At 38.1% G+C, this 27,480-nt stretch overlaps 3 protein-coding genes across 8 annotated transcripts; 1 reads left to right on the top strand and 2 right to left on the bottom strand.

Moving 5' to 3' along the window:
• The first annotated feature begins 6,913 nt into the window (after positions 1-6,913).
• LOC103421948 (transcription factor MYB113-like) lies at positions 6,914-13,330 on the top strand. Of its 3 annotated transcripts, none has more exons than XM_029107484.2 (4): positions 6,914-7,197; positions 9,130-9,332; positions 9,589-9,718; positions 12,713-13,330. In XM_029107484.2, the coding sequence occupies exons 2-4, from the start codon at positions 9,206-9,208 to the stop codon at positions 13,185-13,187; spliced, it is 732 nt and encodes a 243-aa protein (XP_028963317.2). In that variant the 5' UTR covers positions 6,914-7,197; positions 9,130-9,205; the 3' UTR covers positions 13,188-13,330.
• A 462-nt stretch (positions 13,331-13,792) lies between these two features.
• Positions 13,793-15,402, bottom strand: LOC103444203 (protein C2-DOMAIN ABA-RELATED 4-like). Its single transcript, XM_008383126.4, has 3 exons — positions 15,055-15,402; positions 14,337-14,432; positions 13,793-14,196 (listed from the first exon to the last, which is right to left on the bottom strand). Exons 1-3 carry the CDS (start codon positions 15,163-15,165, stop codon positions 13,906-13,908), a joined length of 498 nt encoding a protein of 165 aa, XP_008381348.3. The 5' UTR covers positions 15,166-15,402; the 3' UTR covers positions 13,793-13,905.
• A 4,525-nt stretch (positions 15,403-19,927) lies between these two features.
• On the bottom strand, positions 19,928-22,108 carry LOC103444204 (protein C2-DOMAIN ABA-RELATED 4-like). Of its 4 annotated transcripts, none has more exons than XR_011570997.1 (3): positions 21,734-22,094; positions 20,076-20,551; positions 19,928-19,982 (listed from the first exon to the last, which is right to left on the bottom strand). XR_011570997.1 is itself a non-coding variant. In XM_008383128.4 (2 exons), exons 1-2 carry the CDS (start codon positions 21,842-21,844, stop codon positions 20,165-20,167), a joined length of 498 nt encoding a protein of 165 aa, XP_008381350.3. In that variant the 5' UTR covers positions 21,845-22,108; the 3' UTR covers positions 19,928-20,164. The 4 variants fall into 4 exon arrangements, 2 of the variants coding, with proteins under 2 accessions (XP_008381350.3, XP_008381349.3); XR_011570996.1 differs by having other exon boundaries at positions 20,076-20,554; positions 21,734-22,091; XM_008383128.4 differs by having other exon boundaries at positions 19,928-20,551; positions 21,734-22,108.
• Between the last annotated feature and the right edge of the window lie 5,372 nt (positions 22,109-27,480).

Genomic DNA, 27,480 nt, shown 5'->3' with positions numbered 1-27,480 from the left:
TTTAAAAATTAATTTTGTATAAAAACTAATTACAGTCCAATGATCTGAACAATGTCAAACATTGTACTGAATACTCAACATTTTAATCTGGTAGTGCACTAAACGCCAACTAATTTATCAGTGCTATCCAATGACAAATCATCTTATCTGACTCAAATAGTCATTACAATCCGCAATGCTAAAAAAATAGTCTAGCTGGTCTCTCTAGGCGCTAGGCGATAGTGTTCCATCGTGATTAACTCAAAATTATTTTATGGAATTGGCAAAGATATTAGGCGCCATAAGGTGGCTGCCTAAGTGGGCTAGGCGGCTTCGACAGACGTTGGGCGGCCTAGGAAAAAACATACTTTAGCGATTCACAACCCCTTTGTCTCTGATAGGAGCATATTTATGCGACTTAATTATCTTGTTTCCTTGCATTTACTTAATTAGTTCTTAGTTATTTTAGTATTTTAAGCTATTTTCGTGTGTTTGTAGGTCCATAGGTCTTATGAAGCAATAATGTGCATTTTGGAGCAGTTTTAGGCTTGGAATGGATAGCACATGAATGGAGCAAGGTGGATGGACGAAATTGAAGACTAAAGAGGCTAGGAATGTGTTAAAGAAAAAGAAGAATTAATTTAAAGAAGATAAAGAGCTCAGCAAGAAAAGAAGAAACATGAGTCAAGTTACCTTATTTTGATTTAACCTTTCTTAATCCTAATCCAACTAAGTTCCAGCCACAAGGAGGGTTTCCAAAGATACTAGGACACTAAATAAAGGATTCTAGAAGCCTTAATCTCAGCCACAAAGAGGTGTCACACTACCTTTCACCTTCCTTGCCGTGCACACCATTCTTGTCCCCTCCATTGTCTCATTGCTGCACCAATTTATCATTTTCCCCTTTCTTGCCTTACATATCATCCTTGTCCCCTTCATTGTCCCCTTGCTAAACCATCACACCACCATTCACTTTCCTTGCCGTGCACACATCCATGTCTCCCTCCTTGCAGCCTTAACCTTTTGCCTTTCCTTCCATTTTCCTTGTCACACCACTCCCTTTCTTCTCCCTAGCTGTGCACTCATTCCCCTTTCTTCTAGATTTCTGCCACAACTTTCACTTTCACTTTCACTATTGTGTCATAACCTTTCCCTTTCCCTTGCCTTGTGTCCCCTTCCCTACCCCTTTAACCTTTTCCTTGGTTTCTGATTTGATTTAGAATTAAAAAACCTTCTACAATCATTACTTTCTTTCCCTTGGTTTTTCTGCCACACCCTAACTATATTTCCTTAGTGTTTTGACATATTTTGCTATTTAAGTAAGTGTGTGTAACAGCCATTAGGCATTCATCATTCATCCACTTCCATACACACCATTCACCACCATTCACACAACCAGAAATCCATACATAAACATCTTTGCCGCAGCCATCATCTCACTCATTCACCACCATACATACTTTCAGCCATTCTCCCATACAAACCACCACTCACACCTTTGTGCCACATATTTGCAAGGAATGAGGATTGCTTGGAGTTACGCTAGCCATTCAGTTTGGATTGCTGGAGCATTCTAGGTGTATTCTACTTTGGTTTTCAATGTTTAATTTCAATTGTTTCTGTTTAATTGCAAGTATGAGGAACAAAACCCTTACTTAGCTAGAGGGAAGTTCGAAGCCATGAACATCCTTGAGATATTAATTGATTTCTTCCAGTTGTGATTTGATAAGTTGTGAATGCAATTCAATTAACTGTTTTCCTCAAAACTGATTCTTGTACGTTGATTAAGGATGCATACTTAGTTTTCATGCATGAATTTGATGCTAGAATATAAATGAGTTTCACCTAATCGTTACAAATTTATATTCATGAGTAGTGAAGGTTGCTAGTCATAATCGCGTTAATTGAATTCTTGGCAAATGTATCATGCATTCATAGTTACAAATGTCTTGTCAACACTTATGATTTTCATAAAACGTAATGATCTCTGATTGTATCTCTATTATGCATGTAGGGGACTTTTGGAGAATAATTTGGGTTGTCGCATGCGTTCATCCAATTCAATGAGTAAAGGAAAATTTGAGGGTTAATTAGTGCATCACGGTTAATCTGGGGTGTTGAGCTTCATAATTTATTGAAAAGCAATTGGAAATCGATTCATGTACAAGTGTGTCATGTGTGAAGAATGGACCTCTAGCTAGCCCATCATCCATAGTTTTATCCCAAATTCGTCCAAAATCTGTCTTAAGTTTTTAATTACTTGTTTTACTTTAAATTCGTCCAAAACCCAATCCCCTTTACTTTAGTGTGTCAAATTAGTTAGAATCTATCTTAGTTTGTGTTTTTAAGTGTTTTGAGTCAAGTTTAATTCAATTTTCGTCTAAATCACTTCCTAGTGTCTAGTTTGAGTTTATCTAGTTGTTTTAAGCTGTTTTGAGTCATTCTAGTTAGTTTTGAGTCTTTTCAGTTTGTTTTGAGTTCTTTGAGTCTAGTTAAGTGTTTTTAAAACCTAGTTTTATGTTTTAAGGTCAGTTTTAATAGATTAGCAATCCCTCCTAATCTTCAGTCCAGAACGATCCCTACTTACATCTTTACTACAATTGTCAAAAAGAGGGATTTATTTGTGTGTTAGAATATTTCACATCAGTCTCCCCGAGTTTCGCAATCTCTTTGCTTGAAATGAGTCATGACATGGTCTACGAGAGAGAGAAATAGGGAAAGAGAGAGGGAGAGAGAGAGAGAGAGAGAGAGAGCTTTGTAGATGAGAAGCTTGCAGTTGTAGTCTTGTAGAGAGGGGTGACGACGGCAATGTGTAGAAATAAGTCTGCAATTGTAGAGATGAGTGCAATGGCTTTACTTAGGGTTTTAACTTTATTCAATTGGTTGTTTTAGGCTTTAGCAGTTTACCTAGCAATAGTTAGATTTTTCTTTTAAGAGAGTCGGTGGAAGTTATCTAAACTATATATTAATATAATTCTCTTTATTAACAAAGGAGAGTGAAAGACTATTTAGTCTTCTATCACAAAAAAAAAAAAGGTTAAGGGCAATAACGTAATTTCATAAAATAAAATTTTGTTGATTTTTATTTAAGCCTAAAAAATTAATGTGTTATTCAATGTTTATTCATATGTTATATAGTAAATTTAGTTAAATTTATATGATTTATTATTTAAATCCGCCTAGTTCATCTAGGCCCCTACCTAGCCGCATAGGCACTAGACCCCAGTAGACCGTCTGACTAGCGTCTAACGTCTTTTAGAACTTTAACAATACAAAGTATCAAATGAGGTCACTTCTGATTACCTAAAAATACTTCTAGCTTTTTATGCTAAATATTGCCAGAAACAGTTTAGTAATCCAAAAATTATTTTAGTTGGTTTAAAAGCAAATCCTAACATACTCTATAAAGTAAAAGAGCATGCAACTTCAAACGTCAAACTTTTTGTTTTTTTGTTTTTTTTGGCTTCAAACGTCAAACTTTATGAGAACTGTTGCCGACTCAAAAATAAATGGACCGGAAAGAAATTCTCTTTAGATCTCTTCCTTTAAAACTCAGGAATCAAGTGATTCGAGCTTTTGAAATTTGATCCAACGGTTAAAAATTATTATAACTTTTAAAATTTTTTACTAATTTCTTTATTTTTAGTCATTTGATTAAATTCCAAAAATTTGAATCACTTGATTCCTGGACTTTGGAGAGAGATCCAGAGAGGATCTCTTTCCCCAAATGTTTACTCCATTTTAAATGAGTGACTCTGAGCTCTCCAAGGTCACACACTCCCAACAAATACGTGTACAGCTTTAGAGCACAAATAGTTTCCTGGTACCTTAGGTTAATAAGGAGGGCTGCCCTCCCATTTCTCAGGCCTTTTTATTTATATGGTCACGGTTAAGTCACATCAATATTTTATATTACTATTTCTTTTTATCTTTTTATCTCTATAAAAAAATAATATAAAATATTAACTTAATTTAACTGTGACCACACAAAATAAGAAAGCACAAAAAAACACGGAAATTGGTGGGCAGAGAATCTGCCTTCGGTTAATAATCCCTTTCATATCTTTTATTTTCATCAACAATCCCTTTGTTATTGTCGTCATGTTGCGTAGCAAAGATGACAACTTGCCAACCTACGTACACGTGTCGAATTGAACAAAAAATATGTCCATCAGAAAAAAAAAATTATTGTGATATGTTGTATTCGTCTTCACTTGTAAATGAAAAGTTTTATATTCGAATTTCATGGAAAACGAATTCAATACCAAATTTGATTGCCTATTGTGTGGCTTAGAGAATTGACTTTTCCTCATAGTGTAAAATATATCGTTGTACTAAAAAAAAAACCAACTAAACTTTATCTTATTAAGTAAGGTTATGAATCTTAAAATGCCAATGCGCATAGTTTTGTGTCATAACTTCCTTTAACTTTAACTTCATGTCTTTTTTTAAAGTCTCTTTCTATGTCTTCTTAGAAACTTGAAAATAGACTTTATTTACAAAAATACTTATCAAACATGTCCCTGAAGCAACTATAGAAAACTACCATGAGTCACAACTTAATATCAAATTTGTTTTAAAAATATATATCCTCCTCATATATACATCTAAATAAGGCCGGTCCCGAGATTTTTGAGGTATAAAAAAATTATTTGTTTTTACACGTAAGATATCGATAAAATTATATTTAGAAAAGTACTTCAAACTCCGTAATTTAGAAACATGGAAAAACTAATTTATTTTGTTTAGAGAGAAGGAAACCAAAAAACTTTAGGCTTACAAGTAAATAGATGATGAGTTTTGTCTTCCATCTGAACTTTTTAAGTGTTTTTGTATAAATCGTGATGTGTTTTTTCTTATTTACTAACCACACCATCAAAAATTTAGTCTACACATTACCCTTTGTTGAAGATTAAACTTGAATTGGAACGAATGTTTAAAAATAGCAACCCATATAGTAATTAAAAATAAACTAACAAGCAAACAAAAATTCGTAAAAAATTGAAAAAAATAAACATGCACATAGCATTTCGAACTTAGGACCTCTCGTTAATTTTAAATGCAAAAACCATTGCTTCTAATTAAACTTCTAATCATTTAGCCAAATTTTATAAATTTAAACTATTATGAAAAGAATTTTGTAAAAATTGGAATTTAAATAAACACACATGGTGTTTTGAACCCAAGACCTCCTCATTAATTTCAAACAACAAAATCACTGGTTCTAGCTAAATTTCTTTTTCATTAAACCAAATTTTATAAATTTATACTCTTATGAAAACGTATATAAATATGCCACACTAATAATTTTGATGCCTCTAATTTGTTTGAATCCCAAATGGTCACCCTACCCACACCGGGCCTTGGCCGGCCCTATGTCTAAAATCTCCGCTAGCTAAATAAAAATTAGACGTCACTAAACCAACTGATTCCTTATTTAACTTGGTTTTGTTATTGGAACAGGTAGCAAGAAGTTGCCTACATCTTCATATGAGGTGAAATCAAAGGCCATGCTATGACTAAAATGATAAGCTAAGATTAGTAAATTACAAAGTGAGAATTCTACTGATCGATCCAGCAAATCGTGGTCCCAAAATTTGAAACGGGAGCTTAAGAATTTTTACTCTGAAGTAAATGAAAAAGTACAAATACAGTGTAAGATTGAAACTGAAAGCGATCTAACAGAGGATGCTCATTACTAAACAGTGCATGGTTCCACTTTTTGGACAATGGTTATCTGTCATATTATTCAATTTTCTTCTACATAAATATTTATTGTACGATAAATAAATAAAATTGTAGGATACATGCACTATTGATGCGCCTTCACATGTAAGACACACTGTCGGATATCACACTCCCTTCTCTTTCTAGTCCTACTCATCGTACTTTCAGCAGGCAATGTTAAGAATTTTTCTTTCAGGATTTTTATATATGATATATAAATAGTAATTCCTCTCATTTATTCTTGATCAGGTAAGTTAGTTAACATTATTCACATATATTAATTATAAGAAACTAAACAAATTATAAAGAGAAGGAATCCAACTTGAATTTTTTTTCCATTATAAGAAAATTAGTGCTCAATGAAGGGAAAATGTAGTAAAATTTTAAAGATGTTTGAGTAATTATTTACAAAAATATAATTGTCTTAAATTTTTGTAAGATCCCACATCGTTCAGGGAAGTGGATCATGTAAGCCTTTTATGTATATTCTCATCTCTACCTAGCACGAGGCCTTTTTGGAGCTCACTAGCTTCGGATTCCTTAGGAACTCCAAAGTTAAGTGAGTTCGCACGAGAGCAATCCATGATGGGTGACCCACTAGGAAGTTCTTGTGTGAGTTTCCAGACACAAAACCGTTAGGGCGTGGCCGGGGCCCAAAGTGAACAATATCGTGCTATGGTGGAGACGAGCCCGAGATGTGGTGGGGGCCTGAACTGGGATGTGACAATTTGGTATCAGAACCAATCACTGGCCGGAAGTGTGCCGACGAGGACGTCGGGCCCCTAAGGGGGGTGGATTGTAAGATGTCACATCGTCCAGGGGAGTGGATCTTGTAAGCCTTATATGTATATTCTCATCTCTACCTAGCACAATGCCTTTTAGGAGCTCACTGGCTTCGATTTCTTAGGAACTCTGAAGTTAAGCAAGTTCGTGCGAGAGAAATCCCATGATGGGTGATCCACTAGGAAATTCTGGTGTGAATTCCCAGAAACTAAACCGTAAGGGCATGGTCGGGGCACAAAGCGGACAATATCCTTCTCTTTGACGTTAAATATAATATCATAGTGTAACATGATGATGACGACGTGTAATTATAATTATGATTTCTGGGGTAGATTTATAACTTAAAATTAAGTTTTACTCTAAATATTGGAATCATCAAATTTGTTAACTAATTAATATGTCATATCTAAGGACCCGCGTGGAAGGGGAGCGGAGAGGATGGACTCTCAGCCCGGACCGAACCATTTCCACCGTTCATTTCTAAGTTTGAACAAATCCTATCTCAACTATCTGTTGTTGAGTTCGCAACGGCAATGCAGGCGCAGATCTGTACTCCGTCTGTCGGTCAGTCTCTCCTATCTCGATTTCCGAAAGGCATTGCCTCTTCATCTCTCTACTGCAGTGCCTAGAAATGGTTCATGTATAACAGTATCAGTTCGTGCATCAGTGGTTCAATTGCAGTGCTCAGAAATCGTTCGAAGGTGTAAGGTGACATAAATTCCCCCCTATTTCTGTTCGAAATCTTCAATTCTTTAGATTTAAGATATTCAATTTTAGGGATATAGGCTTGAAGAATCAATTAGGGATTTACAAAATGATTAAAGGGATTTTGGGTGTTTGCTGTTGCCATTTTTTAACACGACATCAGTTCCACTATTCTTTCATTTTCCCTCAATTTCTGAGCAACCAAACAAGTAGCATTATTGACAACATACTGAGCTCCTCGTGTCAACCATTCTTGAAAGAATCCTAATAAAGATTTATAGGCAAATTATGCCCTAGAAAAAATTTAATAAAAAGGACCCTGAACACGTTGGAACCGGCCCGTTTGTAACAGACTGAGATAGGTCCGGTTCTATTTCTTAAAAACCCAACACCCGCTATGTTCAATTTATAAACGGGTCCGGTCTGGTCCCTCCAACTTTGAGCCCGGCTCGACTTGTGCCCACTCCTAAACTAAACCATATAAAAACCAAGATTTCCCTTTCATCTTTCACACATATCACGTTACTTTCCAACAACAATTCAACAATCACAACAAATAATCAACCATCAAGATCATATATCACGTCACTAATAAAGACAACCTTCATAAGGGTTGTCGTAGCTCTCTACATGAAATCCAATTGTCTAGCATTGTAACCCTAAGTTACGGACACAAACATAAACTTGAGCAACTTCTATGCATAAGAATCTAGGGTTTTGGACTAACTCAACAGAACCTAACAAGAAATAATATTCTGGACTGCTTAACGGAATCCAACGAAGACAAGGTTTCGGACCACTCAACGGAACAAATAAGGGAAAGGGATATAAACCATTCAACGAAATCCATCTTTAGAATACGCATAGTCCCCCAATACGGACTAACCAAGTGAGAACATACGCCATCTGATAGCGTGGTCCCGCAAGACAGATAACCAAGTAGGACCACCGATGGTATAATGTGACCAAGTAAGCAGTGACCCTAAATGTCGATTAACCACGTGGAGTTAAATTAACAAGGCTGAACCACCTATGAAAATAATGTAAGCCTGAAATCTTAGGTGAGAATTCTTGCTCTAGGGGACAAATGATTTTCGTACGCCCAAGTGTTTTTTTAGTGACAGTAAACTAAGATTTGAGTACAGAGACATTAACTGAGATTGACTCTTGTGAAAGCTTAGTGAGTTGAAGCACGTAGGCCAATTATATTGAGCAATGTGTTAGGTGTAGCGTCTAAACTTCCGTAGGAGAGTTTTGTACAGCAATATAGTGGGGGTGCCGCAAAATGCAGACAGTAGCAATAAATTACGGGCTAGGATTTTCTCCTCTCTTTTTTTCGTTCCATTCCATCCATTCCTCTCACATTCTTTATTTTGTCTTTCTATTTCTATAAAAAATTAATAGAAGATGTTCATGTAACTTGACCGTGACTATTCAAATAGGAGGGGAATGAAGAAGAGGGAAAAAAAGAGAGGAGAGAATCCTACTCCATAAATTACAAGCAAACACTTTTTTTTTTTTTGGACAAGCAGAAGCAAACAAACACTTGAAAAAGCAGCGAAAGCATGATAAAGGTATCTTATGGTGGTCAAAGATGTGTGTTGTAACTAGTTACACGATTCTGCATTCACATTCATAGAATGTGCTTTTGAATATTATATTACAGCTAGAGAATTTTATGCCCTGGGATTGATTTCCCTTGTCAATGTTGTCGTGCAGAAATGTTAGCTTTTCTATATATTGAGTGTGTGTGTGTGTGTATTTCACAAGTTAGACTGGTAGCTATTAACAACTGTTGGAATGTTTTAAACTTGTCAGTGTTTGCTTCTGTGGATATCAGACATGCACGTCACTGGCCTTGTAAGATTAATTAGGCCGATGGTATCCATAGCGTTAACGTCATGGCAAACACACTCTAATTATATATAATGGTAGCTAGGTGTCTTTCTGGAGTGTATGAAGTGGGTAGCAGGCAAAAGATAAGCTAAGCTTAGCTGCTAGCAGATAAGAGATGGAGGGATATAACGAAAACCTGAGTGTGAGAAAAGGTGCCTGGACTCGAGAGGAAGACAATCTTCTCAGGCAGTGCGTTGAGATTCATGGAGAGGGAAAGTGGAACCAAGTTTCATACAAAGCAGGTATATATGTTAATGTGTATATTTGTTAAATGGTTTCAAGTTTCAAGTTTTACTTTTATTAATGTTTTAGAACATGTTAATGTGTCTAACGGTCATACTTGCTCTCACCTCACTCATCTATTGTGTTTACATATATGGCTAAAATGACCTATGCGTGTGTGAGGAGGGCCATGTTGAGAGACTTAGTCCCTCATAAATATTTGTTGTTCACGTAGAAAGATGTTATGTGAATGTAAACTTTCAATTATGTATGCAGGCTTAAACAGGTGCAGGAAGAGCTGCAGACAAAGATGGTTAAACTATCTGAAGCCAAATATCAAGAGAGGAGACTTTAAAGAGGATGAAGTAGATCTTATAATTAGACTTCACAGGCTTTTGGGAAACAGGTACTAATAAATAAGTGTCATTTTCAATTCATGTCGTCGTTTTCATTGTACGGAAATTGGACCTATTAACAGTGAGATTATAATCATAGACCTCAAACTACTTTTTCCACTCTTTTAATATTTTAATGTTTTTCAATGAAGTATTAGTGTTGTGTAGAATAAAAAATAAATAAAAGGTGTGGTGTAAGTAATTTGAAGTGTGTGAATATAATATTTTTTGTTAATATATTCTGGTTCCCCATATTTTCAGTATTTTCTAATACTTCCTAATTTATATGTCATTTTATTTTTCATTTAGACATCAAGCAAAAAGTTTTCAATTTTGTAGTATTTTTTTTAGATTTATTAAAAACAATTATTTCCCAAATTTTTTTTGTGGGCCAATGGCCTACCACATCATTGTTTAATGGAGAACTTAAAGGCTAGAGTAACGAAGTATGATTTTAGAGCAAATCGTAATTTTAGGTATAAAAGTGAGAGGAGAAAAACTAAGGGTAGCAACGTGCAAATTTCACGATACTTGAGTATAGTAAAGTGAGGATTACTCTTATTTTTTAGCTATAGTCTAGCATGAGAATCTAAACTACAAAATCATTAGAGAGGGCAAGCGTTATAAACATTCATTTTAAATTTTTTAATATTATAATATTCTACCTTAAGGGGCAGAGTTGTTTTTTGGTTAAGCAAAACAAAAAATCTTTCGTATCAAATGTGGTATCATTGAAAATCAAACTTCAGACTTTAGTCTTAATTTTTAAAATGAAGACAAATATCGAGTGCTAATAGCAATAAACCAAAAATTTTAGGAACTGTTTGGTATCTTATTTGAAATTTTTTATCATTTCTCAAAACATTTCTTAAAAACATTTCTTGAAAACAATTTTTTTTAAGACTCAAAAACTTGATGGGTATGCAAATTAAAAATTTCAAATCTTACGACTTTAACTAGACAAAAAGATCTAAACAGAGGGGGTCACGGTAGAGGGAGAAAGAAGAGAGAGGAGGAAAAAAAGTAAGAGATGATTGAATGAAAGAGAAAGAAGAGAGATGATCGGATGAAATAGAGAGGAATATGAGTGAGAGAAAGAACTGAGAGGATAAAAAGAGCAGATTGGAGAAAAGACGAAAAAGGTAATAAAAAAGGAGAGAGAAAGAAGAAAAGAGAGAGATAGATTTGGAGAGAAAGAGGAGGAATGAGAGAAAAGAAATAAGAGAGTTTAAGTTTAAAAACTTTAAAACTCACTTTTTATGTTTTTAGAGAATAGATTATATTTTTGAGTTAGTCTTGAGTTCAATTTTTAAAAATAGTCCTACCAAACAAGTTTTTAAGGTCTAAAACTTGAAAATTGTTTTTGAGTTTAAAAAGTTGGATTCAAATAAAGTATCAAACAGGTCCTTAGTTTTTTCTTGATCGAAAAAATAAAAATCTTTATCCGGAAGGGCATTAGTAAACTCAAACAACCTTTCTTCGTAATGATTTTTGTGTGTAAAGTCATTTTCATGCTTTTAATCCCTAGTCGACTGAGCAAACCTTTAAGATTGTGTATTCGGCCAACAGAGGCTTGGATCAGAATAGATAAGAAGTTATACATTCAAAATTTCACAATTAATAGAATTAGAAGGGAGAACTTTGGTAATAAATACACGCAGTAATTTTATTTTTTGTATTAAAACTAATGTTCGGGCAAGGATTTGGCCTTGGCACAGCTCCCTTGGAGTGTTGGCACTTGGCGTTGATGTTGGTTGTTGGTCGAGTTCTTGCTACTTGGTGTGCTACAAGAAGAGTACAAAGTTAGTTTTGAAATGTGCATTTGTGGGGCCTTAGATGTAGGTCTTGAGGCTCACAATCAAAACTAACAAAGAGTTAGGCGTGCCACTGTTATCTCAATATAATAGATGTTGAATATATTTGATCTAAGTCGATTACTTGCGCCCCAAGATGCTTAAACTTCTTGTTATCAAAGGATTGTCACAAATGGGTTAAGTCTGCATTAAGTTCTTTTTCTTGCCTTGTGACCAAGGACTTTTTCTTATAGTTTTGTATGTTTAGATGAAGGGAGTCCATAATCCTTTTAATCATTCGCTTGATTACAATTCGACGCTTAAAGAAGTGAAGTTAACTTGCTTAGCCAAATTTGATCATAAATGGGTCTTAGAGCGAGAAACAATTGTAAGTGAGTTAAAACATAACAGAATATGCATTTAAACAATAGATTTACAAACTGTAAGTACAAACACAAGGAAGTTGGGCAAGATTTCACCTTGTCGGGCAAGGTTCAAACCTCTTGCAACCACTTCTCTTTGAGTTTGTAGAAGAGTTGTGGGTACTGCAAAATGGAAATGTAAGCAGGAAATACAAACAAGGTTTCCTAAAGGGAATCTATTCTACGAATCTAGGATAAGGTAGCAGAGCTTTGCCAAAAGATGGCTTTCTGCGTGGAATCTATGGCTAAAAGGTGCAGAATCTGGACGAAGTGCAGCTTTTTGGGTATTTGCTTGTCTGAGAGGCAAGTTTGTATGTCTTTTGTTTGATTGGTTGAGTGTCCTTATCTCTGTTGTCTCTTTCTCCTTTTATAGACGATTTGGCCCGACTGCTTTTGGCTCTATTCTTGTCCGAAAGCTCTTGGAGGGCAATGAGTCATCATCTTTTTACTTGTAGTGCCATTAGAAAGTGTTTTTTGGCTAATAGTGAGTTGGTCTCTGTCACTTGTCACTTCACTCCTACACATGTGGCCTATATTTTAATTGAGGCACCAATTTGTTCCAGGCTTGTCGATTGGGCCTCGGGCAAGTCTTCACTTAATTTGACATCCATGGGCCTTGGCTATTTACAAAACCTTATGTTAAATATTAACTCAAACAACTAGTCCACTCCATTTAATTCTAAAGAAGAAAATCGTTTATGCAATCTCTGTTCTTTTTTTTTTCTTTATTCATCTTATTTTTCAGGCAAATGTATTCATCATTTTTTCTTCATGCATGTAATGTACTTAGGTGGTCATTGATTGCTAGAAGACTTCCAGGAAGAACAGCAAATGCTGTGAAAAATTATTGGAACACTCGATTGCGGATCGATTCTCGCATGAAAACGGTGAAAAATAAATCTCAAGAAATGAGAAAGACCAATGTGATAAGACCTCAGCCCCAAAAATTCAACAGAAGTTCATATTACTTAAGCAGTAAAGAACCAATTCTAGACCATATTCAATCAGCAGAAGATTTAAGTACGCCACCACAAACGTCGTCGTCAACAAAGAATGGAAATGATTGGTGGGAGACCTTGTTAGAAGGCGAGGATACTTTTGAAAGTGCTGCATATCCCAGCATTGAGTTAGAGGAAGAACTCTTCACAAGTTTTTGGTTTGATGATCGACTGTCGCCAAGATCATGCGCCAATTTTCCTGAAGGACAAAGTAGAAGTGAATTCTCCTTTAGCACGGACCTTTGGAATCATTCAAAAGAAGAATAGCTAGAGAAAATGATTCTCACTTCTTTAGTATCATCTAGCTTGTGTACTATTATTTTCCTTGCTTGTAAATGTGGCATGTAAATATCATTAAGCTTGATGAAATTGAGATTCCACCATAAAACCAATTGGAAATATGGGGAGTAGCCCAAGACCATATAAGCACATAGCAAACCTTGTCCCTCACCGATGTGGTACAACTGTCAACACGCCCTCGCATGTGTGGCAGATTGTTTCCACGAGAAAGTGTGCAAGATGACCAGATATAATTAATTGGGATCCGCTTCAAGTGCAGCGACAAAATTAAGCAAACCACCATTCCTCCCTCCCAAATTGTGCTTCTTCATAATTAGATGACTTTTCCCATGTGACATTGTTACAAGCTATTGGATCTAAGTGATCGTTGAATCTTGAATAGGTCTAACGTAACCATAAAACCTTATTTTTTAATAATAGTTGAAACTTTGTTGAAAGAAGTTTGTTCCCAGGAATATGTTGTGTATGCATTTTCTTGTATGTTTGATTTTCAAGCAATGGTGTTTACAGCAATAAAGTGGAGGATACACTCAAAACTAGTCCGCTTTTATGTCTATGAACAACAGTTCCAATTAAAGAAAATCATCTAGTCTCAGAGGTTGCGGCGTTACAATGCTCCAAATGCATACGATAATGCAAAATCATGGGATTAATTTCACAAAAATTGTAGACAAAATCACATAATCTACAAACCCCTAGAGCCAGGAACATCAATCCACTGTAATTGGAGCTCCAGTTCCCCACTCTCCACATTTCTCAGCCTGATACACATATTCTGGACAACTTGGCCATCAGTATGGACGATGCAGCTCTCTTCAGCTAGACAGTTTTGCCGGCTTGGTTGGAATCTTGAAATTATGGTTCCACTTGGTACGCCTTGCAAACCCACACGTAAAGCTTGAACAAAAGGACCAATCTCAAACTCAGCATCCCCCATCTTGTCATCAAGACTAAACGTGTCTTTGTCATACACAAACTGCAATATAAGCACCCCAAAAAATTCAGAACAATGTCCAAAGTTTCATTTCATGCCTCACACAGGCCGAAAAATCTCAGGACCAGCCCTGTATGCGAAAGACAATCAATCCAGAATGTTTGATAGAAAATAGTACTTACAAGTTTGATAGGAAGGCTTGGATCTGCAACCGAAAGAGTTAAGTCTTCGTTCCACTCGGGATTGACAGTCTTCTTCACTACACGAGTCTTTAACTTCTACCATCACACATTACATATAGAAAACCATCAGTGGCAATATGTACAATCAAAACCATTTCGCTCTTTTTGTTTCCTTTTAAACATCTAACTGTAGGACAGAAAATTTGTCTTTTAAGGAAGAGGGAAATTCATCTTCAAAAGATTAAGGACAAAGTTGAAGGGGATCCCAAAAAAATATTAAGCAAACAAATTTGTTTGCTTAATTTACAGCATGCATGTGGTCTTTTAACTATCTAAAACATTAGACAATCTAAATAAGTTTGCATTAAAATCTTACAAGATCAAAGAAAATCTTGACCAAGAAGTCAACCACCAACAAGAAATCCATAATCTACATCTGCAAAACCCCCAAGTCCAAGACTAGAACACTAAAACTTGAAAGTTGAAGCAAGAAGGTGGATTGACATGCAGATAGAATCTTCCTCTTCAATTCAGTGGCATGTCACACTAAAACCCTTCCCCTCTCAATTAATGTTCTTATAGAGTAGTAATATTGTTTGTAATAAAAATAAATATAAATGAAACTTGAAAGTCGAAAAAAAAAAATCCACAAGTCCAGAAATCGAAGAAGTGCAGGAAAAGCAAACCTCAAAAGCATGAAAAGAGAAATCGAAGTTACCTGCTTGCCCATTTTGACGACGACATAAGGATCACTGCTTCGGATATCTCGAACAGCAAGGTTCGTCCCTCTCACCACTCGAACTCTAAGAAGACCCAACAGATGCTCCATTCACACAATTTCTAATTCTGGTACAAACAAAGGATAATATATCTATGTGAGACTTTTGAGAGAGATGATCAGTGATTGAAATCCAAATTTCGAACTGGTTTGATTGAATGTCTCCACCATTTTATATCATAAAAGCCAAGTATGTCTCTATTGGTTAGTTGGATTTAGTTGCAACTTGCAAATCGTATTAAATAAAAATAATATACTATGCTAATTAATTTCACAGAATATATTTGTGGATTTCTTTCCCATTTGTTTACTGATTTATATTGGTAGATGTCTGCACAAAATTAATTAATTTCACATGTTTTGGCTACTGATTCGATTCTATTTTGTGGTTACTAATTTTTAATTTTAATCTTACGCTACTATTCATTCTATTTTATTTGATTTGGTGTGGTTTTGGTGCGTAAATTGACTGGAAAGTTTCTAACGCGGTTGTGGGACGGCCAAATTTACCCTTTCATTGTTGCAGTATTTATTTGACTTGGTCTTATCGGAATTTGACATTTTATTTCTTTCTTTTGGGAATTCCGCTTGGTTTTTTTTAATGGATTTTTGCTTGGAGTTTAAGGCAAAACGAAGAATAAATAAATCACAAAAAGTTAGATGAGATTAATTTAAAAATGCACAACATGAGTATTATGACGATATGTAGGTAAGATTAGTAAATGACTCCTTTTAAGTAGTCATTTGCAAATCTCTCTCACATGTGTGTTGTAATGCTCATGTAGTGTATTTTTAATCTCTTCCATCTAACTTTTTATGATCTATTTCATTATTATGCCTAAATCTCTTATAATTACAGGTGGTATTTTACCACAGTAGCAAAAAGCAATCATGCATTTACACCATGATGCAATTCTATCCCCACTGATTTTTTTTCCTTCTAAAAACTAACAATTTAATCCACTAACACTATCGTCTGTCCAAAAAATAATCCGTTGAAATTTGAAAGTTCCTCACCCCAACACATGTCCTTTAAGTTTTACGAGTATAGTATGTGGAAATGTGACAAGCTAACTCAATGATGAGACAAGTATGAGCTACTGCTGCCACCACCCTTCACGAATGCTCTTAATCCTCTCCCTGGTTCGTGGCCCTCAATGGTCTTTAGGGAGACCTGTTTCTCCTGTTGATTTGTACTTGTGGTCTTTCTACCACTAGGTTCTTTGCTTCTCACAGGAATGGCCTGTGATGAGGAAACCATCGATTGTTAAAATTTCACCTTTGAAGATAGCCTAGATCTTGAGGAAAGGTGTGAAGACAACATCCACTTGGTGGGAAGACTGATTGTTGATAATAAACCCTCAGAACAAGTGGTCAAGAAAGTCTTGCGTAATGCCTAGAACAAAATAAGAGCGGTCAAAATCCTTAAGGCTAAGGCAAATATCTTCGCCATCACGGTGGGGGAAGAGGCAGTGGCAAGAGATTACTAGTAAGGGAACCCTAGCCTTGGTTCATTAAAGATTACCTTCTCTATGAAATTCTGGTGTCCTTCCATTCGCTTGACAACATTGATGTTGATAGCGTTTTTTGTTGGATCCAAGCTTATGGAGTTCGCGTGACACTTTGCACCATTGATGTCTTGGTGAGAAGATTGGGGTGATTCTGGAAGTTAAAGACCCTCTAGAAACTACCTTTCATGGTTTCATGGGACTCTATGTTCATTTTGATGCTCAAAAGCCACTTGTGGCATGTTTCCAAGTGATATGTCAAAAAAAAGGGTTCCAGGTTGATCCGCCTCAAATACGAAGATTTAAGAATCTTTTGTTATGGCTAAGGTCTCCTTGGCCATGCTAGCGGGTGTTTACATCCGGTGTCATCATTACCATTCGGTGAGAACATGTTTACAGATGAATTAAGGACGGTTTTGCCTTTAAAGGAGTCTTCCTCCCAACGAAGAAGGCTAAATATCTCTTTGGGTTGACAAGCATCACTAGAAGAAGGAAATGGGCAGGAGAGAGTGGTTTTTATGGCTTACTGGACGAAAGTTGGGACACTTCAGCGAATAAATTCTTGGTTGGAAGGCGTGATCGAGAACGTGCTTTTGTGTAGGTTTATGCTACAATAACAGACAAATTCCCCGCTGCTACTATGGACAAATCCTTTGATGCAACGTCTACTTTGCCTAACGTTGCAACCTTTGAATAGACTAACCCTAATACCTCGGTCTTGCATGTCTCGTCTGGCACCCTGAATCATGGTATTGGTGGGTCCCATATGCCTTGTCTCAATACCTCTCCTGATTATGGGCACATGTGGCACCCAAATAGCTTTGGGACCCTATTCACAACACTCTTACAATCGCAGTCAATGGGATTTCTCTCTTTAAAACTTGGTGCGATCTAGTACGTGCTCCCTTTAGGCTTTGAACACTGCAAATGGTCTTCTCCAAGCAACTGAAGAATTGAGGGCCAGCCTAATTGTTTTCACACTAAGGGGCTGCTTCCCTCATGGAGTCCAATTACCCGATATTGAGGATTCGAGCCTGTCGAAAATTCATCCCCCAACCCATCTGAGAGGCAAAGAACAAAAGTCAATTCAGCTTCTACTGTCCCAAAACCTAATCCCCTAACTAAAAAGGCTCTACTCTCCTATGGTTCTAATTGCAACCGCCCCTTATACTTTTCCAACCTAAGTAATCGATCAACACAATCCAAAGGGGTGGTGTTGGCTCCATTGGGGGGGGGGGGGGGGGGGAAGGCACACCTTTAAGGCTAAAAATTCCCATAGTGAGGTTGGAAGACATTAAGAGGAAGTTACGAGTTTGTGCAAAGTAATTGTCAGCCTATCCTATTAACTTGAGGAAGCAAAGAAAAACGAATGGATTGGCTTGGAAACGAAGATCTGTTAACATTGCATCGGTGAAGACTGACGACTGTCAGCTTTGTCGACACCTACTAATATCCTACGGCTACCGATAGCCATATAACATGCATGATGACCATGTGGTGAAAATAAATCACCACAAGTAATTAAATTAAAACGTCATCAAATAAAAAAAATATTCTATTTAAGTTTCATCAAAGGCTATGTCAAAATTATTCAATTTATAAAAAAAACTGTTTAATCGAAAACTTAGTTTTTTAAAGGATCCACTCATAGAAATACCGAGTGTTTCTCCTCGCGAGGTGCCTTATCCTTGTTCGTATCACTTTCACTTGCACTTGTAAAGTATCATTTAGTATCACTCAGTAAATACTAAGATTCACTAATTTTATTCCAAAACATCGTAAATGACTCATATTTCGAAGAAACAGAGTGTAGCATGAGATTCGGGATATCAACTAACCTAAGGTTAGGTTTCGGGTTCCCAAACATCGCCGCACGCACCTCTGCGATGACGTCGCGCGCCGGTTGTTCGCCAATGGATGCACAACCATTGTCGCCGCCATCGCTAGAAAACGCGTCGCAATTTACTCACCGTTGCAAAATGGCTAGCATAGGCTACAGCCGTCGGTGCTAGTACCACGCACCAGTCGTGGGTTTCACTTTAAAAAGATAACGAAATCTACCTTTGCAGTTAGAAATTCTGTTATCTCTAAAGGTAACCACTACTGTCGCCGTTAATGTAAACGACGACCATCATTTGCCGTCGTCGAATTCTGCAGATTTCTAAAAGAATTTGCAGAGCTTCGTTTAATCAAGCCTAAATTTCACGACTTTGAACTCCAATCATAACCAAAACACACAAAAAGGGTCTAGGAGTTTACTAAGTCCAAAATAGAACAAATTGAGTTGAAATCTACCTCGGACTTGACGAAACTCAACCGGAGTCCTTCGCCGGTTTCCTTTTTTTTTTTTTTTTTGGGTCAAAGCTCCAAAGAGCAACATTTATTACAAACTTTACAAACCAAAAAAACAAACACAAACCAAGGGCCCAAAGCTAGCATATGAACAAGCAAAAAATGGGCCAAAGAAAAACAAACAAAAGCATAGCTCAAGCAACAGTTTGAGCCCAGAACAAAAAAAAAAAAAAAAAAAACAGTTTGAGAAATCGACTGCAGCCACCGTTGCAACATTCCAGTACGATTCGTCCAATTCCACTCCTCCAACCTCATGTCGACTCGCCGATCGTAACATCCAACTCCAAGCACCACCAAGTATGCAACCTCAATTGAAGAAATCCAACAACCAGATAAAGAAATCCAGCTGCCAGAAGAAAGAAGCCTGAACCCACAGACAACACTGCTGGTGAAGGCAGACAGAGATGAGAAGGTGGTGGTGTTAAGGACACCCGAGCTTGTGCAAGCACCGAATCTCTACACACCATCTCAGCAAAGCAAGACTGCATATAGGAGTAAGGATGAATGAGGAAGAGGGACGCAGGTGGGATGAGAAGAAAAGGGCAAATTGAAATAGAGAGCAAGGGGAAAATGCAGTCGAAGCGTGGAAAGGGAGACAACGAGATGAAGGGGAGAACGGCTAACCAACCCCAGCCGAAGTTAGGGTCGGCGCCACCATATCTGTGCAAATTTGAAGCTCTCACACAGAGTTAGAAGAACTCTCAAACTGAGAGAAAGTCTCTCACAAGGAGAGAAAAGTCGCCGGTTTCTGGAAATTGCACGGAGGTTAAAGCGCAACTAATTCACCCAAATTTCAACGCACAGAGCTAGAAAACATTACCAGAAACTTCCTGGAATTGAATCAGGATAGATTAACCTCGGATTCATCGAGTTCCACCTCGACTCGTCGGATAGTCTCGGTGATTCAAGTTCGACTCTTTCCAATTCAAATTCGCTACTAATGGATTAAAGAATAAAATGTAAAGTTATCAGGTTTATTCTTGTCAAGCTCTGCATAATCTAACAGTTCTACATCATGATCAAGCTGTCAAAATTGTTTTCTCACATCCCATACGATTGATAGCAATACATATGTGGTTATATAGCCCTCTACATTATCACTCTACTGTGACATCTATGAACAAAACACACGACAACGAAGTTATCTAGGTGTAAGGTTATACCGATTGAAAGAGCTAGCGGATGCAAATCTACAGACCTCTAGAACTAGGAACATTAATCCACTGCAACTGCAGTTCCACTTCCCCGCACTCCACATTCCTCAGTCTGAGGACCATGTTTTGGACAACTTTGCCTTTGGACCAAACAATGTAGCTCTCTTCAGCAAGGCAGTTTTTTCTACTTGGTTGTACTTTTGTAATTATGGTTCCATCTGGGAGGCCTTCCAATCCCATCCTCAAGACTTTAATAAATGTACCAATCTCAAACTCTGCATCCCCCATTTTGTCATCAAAACTAAATGTATCTTTGTCATACACAGAAAGCCTGATTGGAAGATTTGGGTCTGCAACTGAAAGAGTCAATTTTTCGTTCCACTCCGGATTCACATTCTTCTTCACCACTCGAGTCTTCAGTTTCTGCTTTAGCAACAAAGGTAAAACAAACAATCAGTTGAAATGAAAAGCCAGTAAAAGCCTAGATTATTCTGTTCATAATCTGGAGACACATTTACATATAAGTTAGTTAGAGTAGAATGCTCCACTCTTTGTACTCAAGTTTGAATCCCCAATTCCGTAGTTTAAATGAAGTTAGTGTTATTATCTAATCGTTTGCAAAAATACATAAAAGTTATTGGTGGAGAACCATACAAAGTGGGGTGTTTTCTAATATTGTTGTCCCGTGATTAACGTGTATGATGTCAAGTCTCTTTCATACCAGTGGGAACAGCTTACTGAACAAACAAATGGCCTTCCACATTACTACCAGAAGATTTAAATGCCTTCCTTTACTTTAATTCACAAAGGAAGAAAAAGATGCCCTTTTGTCTGGGTGAAGTCTTGACTATGAGAAAGCAACAATTATCAATTCTAAGAAAAAGACTGAATTAGATTTAGATGCTTCCAGAAGTAAGACTTAAATCCAAACCAAAAACTATTACATTTAAATAATAATAATAATAATAATAAGACAACAGTCGTTAGCATTTCAAAATATTCATCATAAACTCAACACCAAAATTTCAATGAAATAATAATAATGAAAAAAATTCTTGATACTAAACCAATTAAAACTTTCGAGCTATGTTTAAGCGAGGAATTTCCATTGGAAAAGCTTGACACTAAACCAATTAAAACTTTCAAGCAATGTTTAAGCGAGGAATTTCCAAGTTTCAATGGAGCGATGCCAAGTCAGTAAGAGAAGTATAAGAACATGTTAGATATGAAAGATTATAAATAAATCATATTACGAAGGCACATAAGAGGGATTTCTAAATGACTATTTCTGAGTAGGAATTTACAAATATCTCTCGCATGTCTTTGTAATTCTGATATAGTACGTTTTTAATCAACTATACGTAACATTTTGTGATACATTCCTTACTAACTAGATTTCAATCCCTCGACCAAACATAGTCGAGTGATCCCACTGAATCTAAGTATTGTGATCTACAGCCTAAATTTGAAGAAATGTAACAAAACCCAGAAAACCAACAGTGCAAAAGGATGAAATAAAGAAATGCAACACCAGGAAATTAAAGAGAGAACGAAAACAATTCCAAAAATTAAAAGCAGCAAAATGAATATCCATATATATATTACCTGCTTGCCCATTTTGACAACTACGTAAGGATCACTGCTTCTCATGTCTCGAACAGCAAGGTTCACTCCTTTTTGGATGTGAATTCTCAGCAGACCCATCATGTTCTCCATGGGATCAAGATTTAATTAATATTTTTCTTCACCAAAGACCCCAGGAGCAGGAACAAAGGAGGAGTAGGAGAGTGAGAGATTTGTATATTGGGGGATCTCCGTCTAAAGTTCTCTAAATCTCTGAAGTTCAGTGAAGAAATTGGATTGGATGGAGTTGGATGCCAAACCACAAAGGACGCAATTTGTTTTGTTTCGTCTGACCAGTGACGGGGAAATACGAGTGCGGACTGTGCAGTCTATGCGTTACAACATACAACAGAACCCAGTGTGATACTTTTGTTCTCATTTACAACTGGTCACGCGCTCTTCGAGACTCTTCCACTCGTTTACCCTTTACAATTTTTCACTTCTTTATTGTTTTATTTTTTAGAGTTTTGTAGCAAAATGAAAAACTCCACCGTGTAAGTTTATCTTACATTGCCGGTCCCAAGCCCGGATAAAGGAGGAGGGGGAGGGCGTCAGGTAGTCGACAGCCGGCACTCCATGACCACGTCGAATCCTTATGAAAATGAATCCAGAACGAAATCGCGCTAAAGCTAGGGCGTCACCCGTAAGTGGCGCGCTGTGTGGCCTGAGCACAGTGATAAGTGAGCAAGGGTCGCTGTATCTCCATCGGCACCCGGATGCAGTGTTAAATGAGCAAGGGGGCTATAGAAACTTCTTTTCGAACGACTCCACTCAAAGTTGTTTGGGAGCATATGCTCCTATCAACTTTACACGGGACACACAAAAGAAGTACTTTGATCCTATTAGACGGGGAAGGGTGAAGAAGCTAGGACAGAATGGTAGAGTTCAAGAGAGCAAAATGTGTTTAGGAACGTGGAATATAGGAACCTTGACGGGAAAATCTATGGAAGTAGTAGAAGTTATGGTGAGGAGAAGGATAAATATTATGTGCCTACAAGAAACTAAGTGGGTTGGTCGTAAGGCTAAGGATCTAGAAAACTCAGGGTTTAAACTATGGTATTCGGGCACAAATAGAACGAGAAACGGTGTTGGCATCATCGTGGACAAGACCTTGACACAAGATGTTGTAGATGTCAAGAGGGTAGGAGATAGAATCATGGCAATCAAGATTGTAATAGGACAAGAACTTATCAATGTGATTAGTGCGTACGCACCTCAAGTAGGGTTGGATACGAGTTCGAAGGAGAAATTTTGGGAAGACCTTGGAGACTTGGTGCAAGGAATTGCTCAGACAGAGAAGTTATTTATAGGAGGAGATTTAAATGGACACGTGGGCAGGGAGACAGGCAACTATGGAGGTTTTCATGGTGGCCATGGTTTTGGGGAGAGAAACGAGGATGGGGAAGCTATCTTGGATTTTGCAATGGCATATGATCTCTTCTTAGCCAACATCTTCTTTAAGAAGAGAGAAGAACATGTGATTACCTACAAGAGTGGGTCGTCAAAAACACAAATAGATTTTCTTCTAATGAGGAAAGGGGATCGTATAACTTGTAAGGATTGCAAAGTTATACCAGGAGAGAGCGTGGCTAATCAACATCGCTTGTTGGTGATGGATGTACATATCAAAAGAGTGAGAAAAAAGAACAAGACTTGGAAGTGCCCAAGGACTAGATGGTGGAATCTAAAAGAAGAAAAACAAGCCATTTTCAAAGAGAAAGTAATCTCCCAGTGTGTGTGGGATAGAGAGGGGGAAGCTAACCAAATGTGGGATTCCATGGCTAGTTGTATCCGAAAAGTAGCAAAAGAGGTATTAGGAGAGTCCAAGGGCTTTGCCCCACACCAAAAGGAATCTTGGTGGTGGAATGAGGAGGTACAAGCAAAGGTGAAGGCTAAGAAGGAATGTTGTAAAGCCTTATACAAGGATAGGACCGATGAAAATGGTGAAAGGTATAGAAAAGCGAAGCAAGAGGCGAAGAAAGCTGTGAGAGAAGCTAAGTTAGCGGCTTATGACGATATGTATAAGCGACTAGATACCAAAGAAGGAGAGTTGAATATCTATAAACTAGCTAGAGCAAGGGACAAGAAGACAAGGGACCTAAACCAAGTGAGGTGCATCAAGGATGAGGATGGAAAGGTTCTTGCTACAGAGAACGCGGTTAAAGACAGATGGAAAGGTTATTTTCATAATCTTTTCAATGAAGGACATGAAAGGAGTGCTTCTTTAGGGGAGTTGAGTAACTCAGAAGAGTGTAGAAACTACTCTTTTTATCGTAGAATCCGGAAGGAAGAAGTGGGTGTAGCTTTGAAGAAGATGAAGCATAGAAAAGCAGTAGGCCCAGACGATATACCAATCGAAGTGTGAAAAGTTTTGGGAGAGACAGGTATAACATGGCTCACTAACCTTTTCAATAGGATTTTGAAAACGAAGAAGATGCCGAATGAGTGGCGAATGAGCACTTTGGTGCCTATCTACAAGAATAAGGGCGATGTACAAAATTGCATGAACTATAGGGGTATTAAGCTAATGAGTCATACAATGAAGCTCTGGGAGAGAGTCATTGAGCATAGATTGAGGCAAGAGACACGGGTTTCGGACAACCAATTCGGGTTCAAGCCAGGGCGCTCAACCATGGAGGCAATCTATCTCTTACGAAGATTGATGGAAAGATATAGAGATGGGAAAAAGGATTTACACATGGTCTTTATAGATTTGGAAAAAACGTATGATAGGGTCCCAAGAGACATTCTTTGGAGGATTTTAGAGAAGAAAGGAGTACGAGTAGCATATATCCAAGCTATACAGGATATGTATGAAGGAGCAAAGACTGCCGTAAGAACTCATGAAGGACAAACCGAAAGCTTTCCCATAACTGTAGGATTACATCAAGGCTCATCCTTAAGTCCTTACCTTTTTGCGTTGGTAATGGATGAGTTAACAGGACATATTCAAGGTGATATTCCTTGGTGTATGCTTTTCGCAGACGATATAGTGTTGATAGATGAAACTCAGGAAGGGGTAAATGCAAAGCTTAACCTTTGGAGAGAAGTGTTGGAATCTAAAGGTCTTCGCCTAAGCCGATCAAAGACAGAATATATGGAGTGCAAGTTCAGTGTAAATGGAGGCCAAAACGAGTTAGGGGTGAGGATCGGAGATCAAGAAATACCAAAGAGCGACCGTTTTCGTTACCTAGGATCTATCTTGCAAAAGAACGGAGAATTAGATGGAGATCTCAACCATAGAATACAAGCTGGATGGATGAAGTGGAAGAGTGCATCCGGCGTGTTGTGTGACCGCCGTATGCCACTGAAGCTCAAGGGAAAATTTTATAGGACGGCAATAAGGCCGGCGATGCTGTATGGCACAGAATGTTGGGCGGTGAAGCATCAACACGTACACAAAATGGGTGTAGCGGAGATGAGGATGCTTCGTTGGATGTGTGGGCACACGAGAAAGGATAAGATTAGGAATGAGGATATCCGGGGTAAAGTAGGAGTAGCCGAAATTGAAGGAAAGATGAGAGAAAATCGGTTACGGTGGTTTGGACATGTGCAAAGAAGGCCTACTGACGCTCCGATTAGAAGATGCGACTATGGGACAGAGGTTCAGGGCCGAAGGGGCAGAGGAAGACCTAGGAAAACTTTGGAAGAGACCCTAAGAAAAGACTTAGAGTACTTGGATCTAACGGAGGACATGACACAGGACAGAACACAATGGCGTTCTAAGATTCATATAGCCGATCCCACTCAGTGACTTGGATTTTCCAAGTCTCCAACCAAGAAGTTTTCCTCACTCGGGAAATTAAGGGAACACTACCTCAACCTATATGCTCCACTCACAAAGCTTCAACATACAAGCTTCAACAAAAGAAAATTCAAAGAACTTAGCGAAGAAGGCTTTGGTGTATTTAACACAATACGTTGAAATGAAGGAAAGCTTATTTATTGATATCCCCGATAAGTTACAAATATGTACATATACTTGAGTCAAAATAAACAAACAAGAGGGAGCCTTCACAAAGGTTGCTTAGGAGAAGTCTCAGCAGGCGGTAGAGCCCCAGAAAGAGAAGGCACCGGAGGAGGATCATTCGGAGCCTCAGTACTGGACAAAACCCTAGAAGGAGGAGGCATCAGAGGTTGATCATTTGGAGCTTCATTACGCGGTACAGCCCCAGAAGACGAAGGCAATAAATGCCTTTGGAACAAACCCACAAATCTCTGATGATTAAGTAAAACCTGACCATCAGATTCCTTCATCTGGTCAAGCTTCCTCTTCATGTTTGTAGCATAGTCATGTGCGAGCCGGTGCAACTGTTTATTCTCATGCTTGAGCCCTCTAATCTCCTGTTTGAGACTCATCACTTCAGCCGCCAATGATTCAACTTGGCGGGTTCGAGCAAATAGGCGTTGGGCCATATTAGACACAGAACCTGCACACTGAACACTGAGAGCCAGAGAATCCTTAACAGCCAACTCATCAGACCGTTTGGAAAGTAGTCTGTTATCTTTGGGAGTGAGAAGGTTCCTGGCCACTACCGCAGCGGTCATATCATTCTTCATCACGGAATCCCCAACGGTAAGAGGACCAGTAGGGGAGACGAAGGATGGGCGCCATATGTTGTCTGGAGAAGGCGGGGCTGCCTCTTCAACAAGGTTCAAGTCAAAACGACGGTCGGAGGGGCCAGACATTTTCAAAGGTGTTGAAGAGAGAAGAGGTCGGACAAATCAAGATCTTAGAAGTGCAAGAATGGAGCTTCTACTGGTGGATATTCAAGTGTGCTTTGGAACTTAATGTCAGCCTCTATAAAAATCTGCACTCGACGAAGCTTCAGAAATCGAAGAGGCGCCTGCTCAGAAATCGAAGAGGCGTTTGCTTTCTCAAAAGCTGGGCTGCTCAGAGACCACGAGGGTCGATCTCAGAAATCGAAGAGGCGTTTGCTTTCTCAAAAGCTGGGCTGCTCAAAGACCACGAAGGCCGATCTCAGAAATTGAAGAGGCTTGCTTTCTCAAAAGCTGGGATGCTCAGAGACCACGAGGGCCAATCTCAGAAATCGAAGAGGCACCTACTTTTCCAGCCTTGTCAGCACCTGTCACACGCACACTCAGCTTTGCGGAAACTATGGGCATTCTGTCGAAAATTTCTGACGAAGTAGAAAGCACATGAATCGTACTGTTCAATCACCCACTTCCCACACGCAACAGTAGCTCATGGGTACCACAGATAACTTTGCCAAAGTTCTCTGACAAAGTTGAGACACGTGAAGCTTGCAGCTCCCACTACATCGCTCTGACCAAGAAGGGTAAAAGAATTGCAAAGAAACAACACTAACAAAGTTTAAACACATAAATTTTGAAGGTCTAGCTACCATATTATTACCCACAAGGGTAAAGGAACAGTACCACTGCTGGATAATTGGAAAGTCCCGGTGTGTCAACCTCTGTGCTTCGTGGCAAGGTAGACTAGCAAACATGCCCAACTTGTACTCACATTCGAGAAAACACTCCCAACAAGATTGCTTGCTCCAAAATCGAAGAGGCACCGCCCTCCGAATCTCGAGAGCCAGACTCCCAACATGATTACTTTCTCAAAAATCGAAGAGAGGGTAAAGGAACAGTACCACTGCTGGATAATTGGAAAGTCCCTGTGTGTCAACCTTTGTGTTTCGTGGCAAGGTAGACTAGCAAACATGCCCAACCTTTACTCACATTCGAGAAAACACTCCCAACAA

Source organism: Malus domestica, chromosome 09, assembly GCF_042453785.1.
Source record: "Malus domestica chromosome 09, GDT2T_hap1".
Lineage (NCBI taxonomy): Eukaryota > Viridiplantae > Streptophyta > Magnoliopsida > Rosales > Rosaceae > Malus > Malus domestica.
The sequence above is the reverse complement of the archived record's forward strand: the minus strand, read 5'-3'. Positions and strand labels throughout refer to the sequence as shown.

Coding starts and splice junctions, on each gene's coding strand:
- LOC103444204 (XM_008383127.4), bottom strand. CDS start 21,844: ATGGAGAACATGATGGGTCTGCTGAGAATTCACATCCAAAAAGGAGTG. Junction 20,555..21,733: donor TTGTCAAAATGGGCAAGCAG/GTAATATATATA, acceptor TTGTTGCTAAAG/CAGAAACTGAAGACTCGAGT.
- LOC103444203 (XM_008383126.4), bottom strand. CDS start 15,165: ATGGAGCATCTGTTGGGTCTTCTTAGAGTTCGAGTGGTGAGAGGGACG. Junction 14,433..15,054: donor TCGTCAAAATGGGCAAGCAG/GTAACTTCGATT, acceptor GTGTGATGGTAG/AAGTTAAAGACTCGTGTAGT. Junction 14,197..14,336: donor CAAGCCTTCCTATCAAACTT/GTAAGTACTATT, acceptor CTTATATTGCAG/TTTGTGTATGACAAAGACAC.
- LOC103421948 (XM_029107484.2), top strand. CDS start 9,206: ATGGAGGGATATAACGAAAACCTGAGTGTGAGAAAAGGTGCCTGGACT. Junction 9,333..9,588: donor CCAAGTTTCATACAAAGCAG/GTATATATGTTA, acceptor TTATGTATGCAG/GCTTAAACAGGTGCAGGAAG. Junction 9,719..12,712: donor CACAGGCTTTTGGGAAACAG/GTACTAATAAAT, acceptor TAATGTACTTAG/GTGGTCATTGATTGCTAGAA.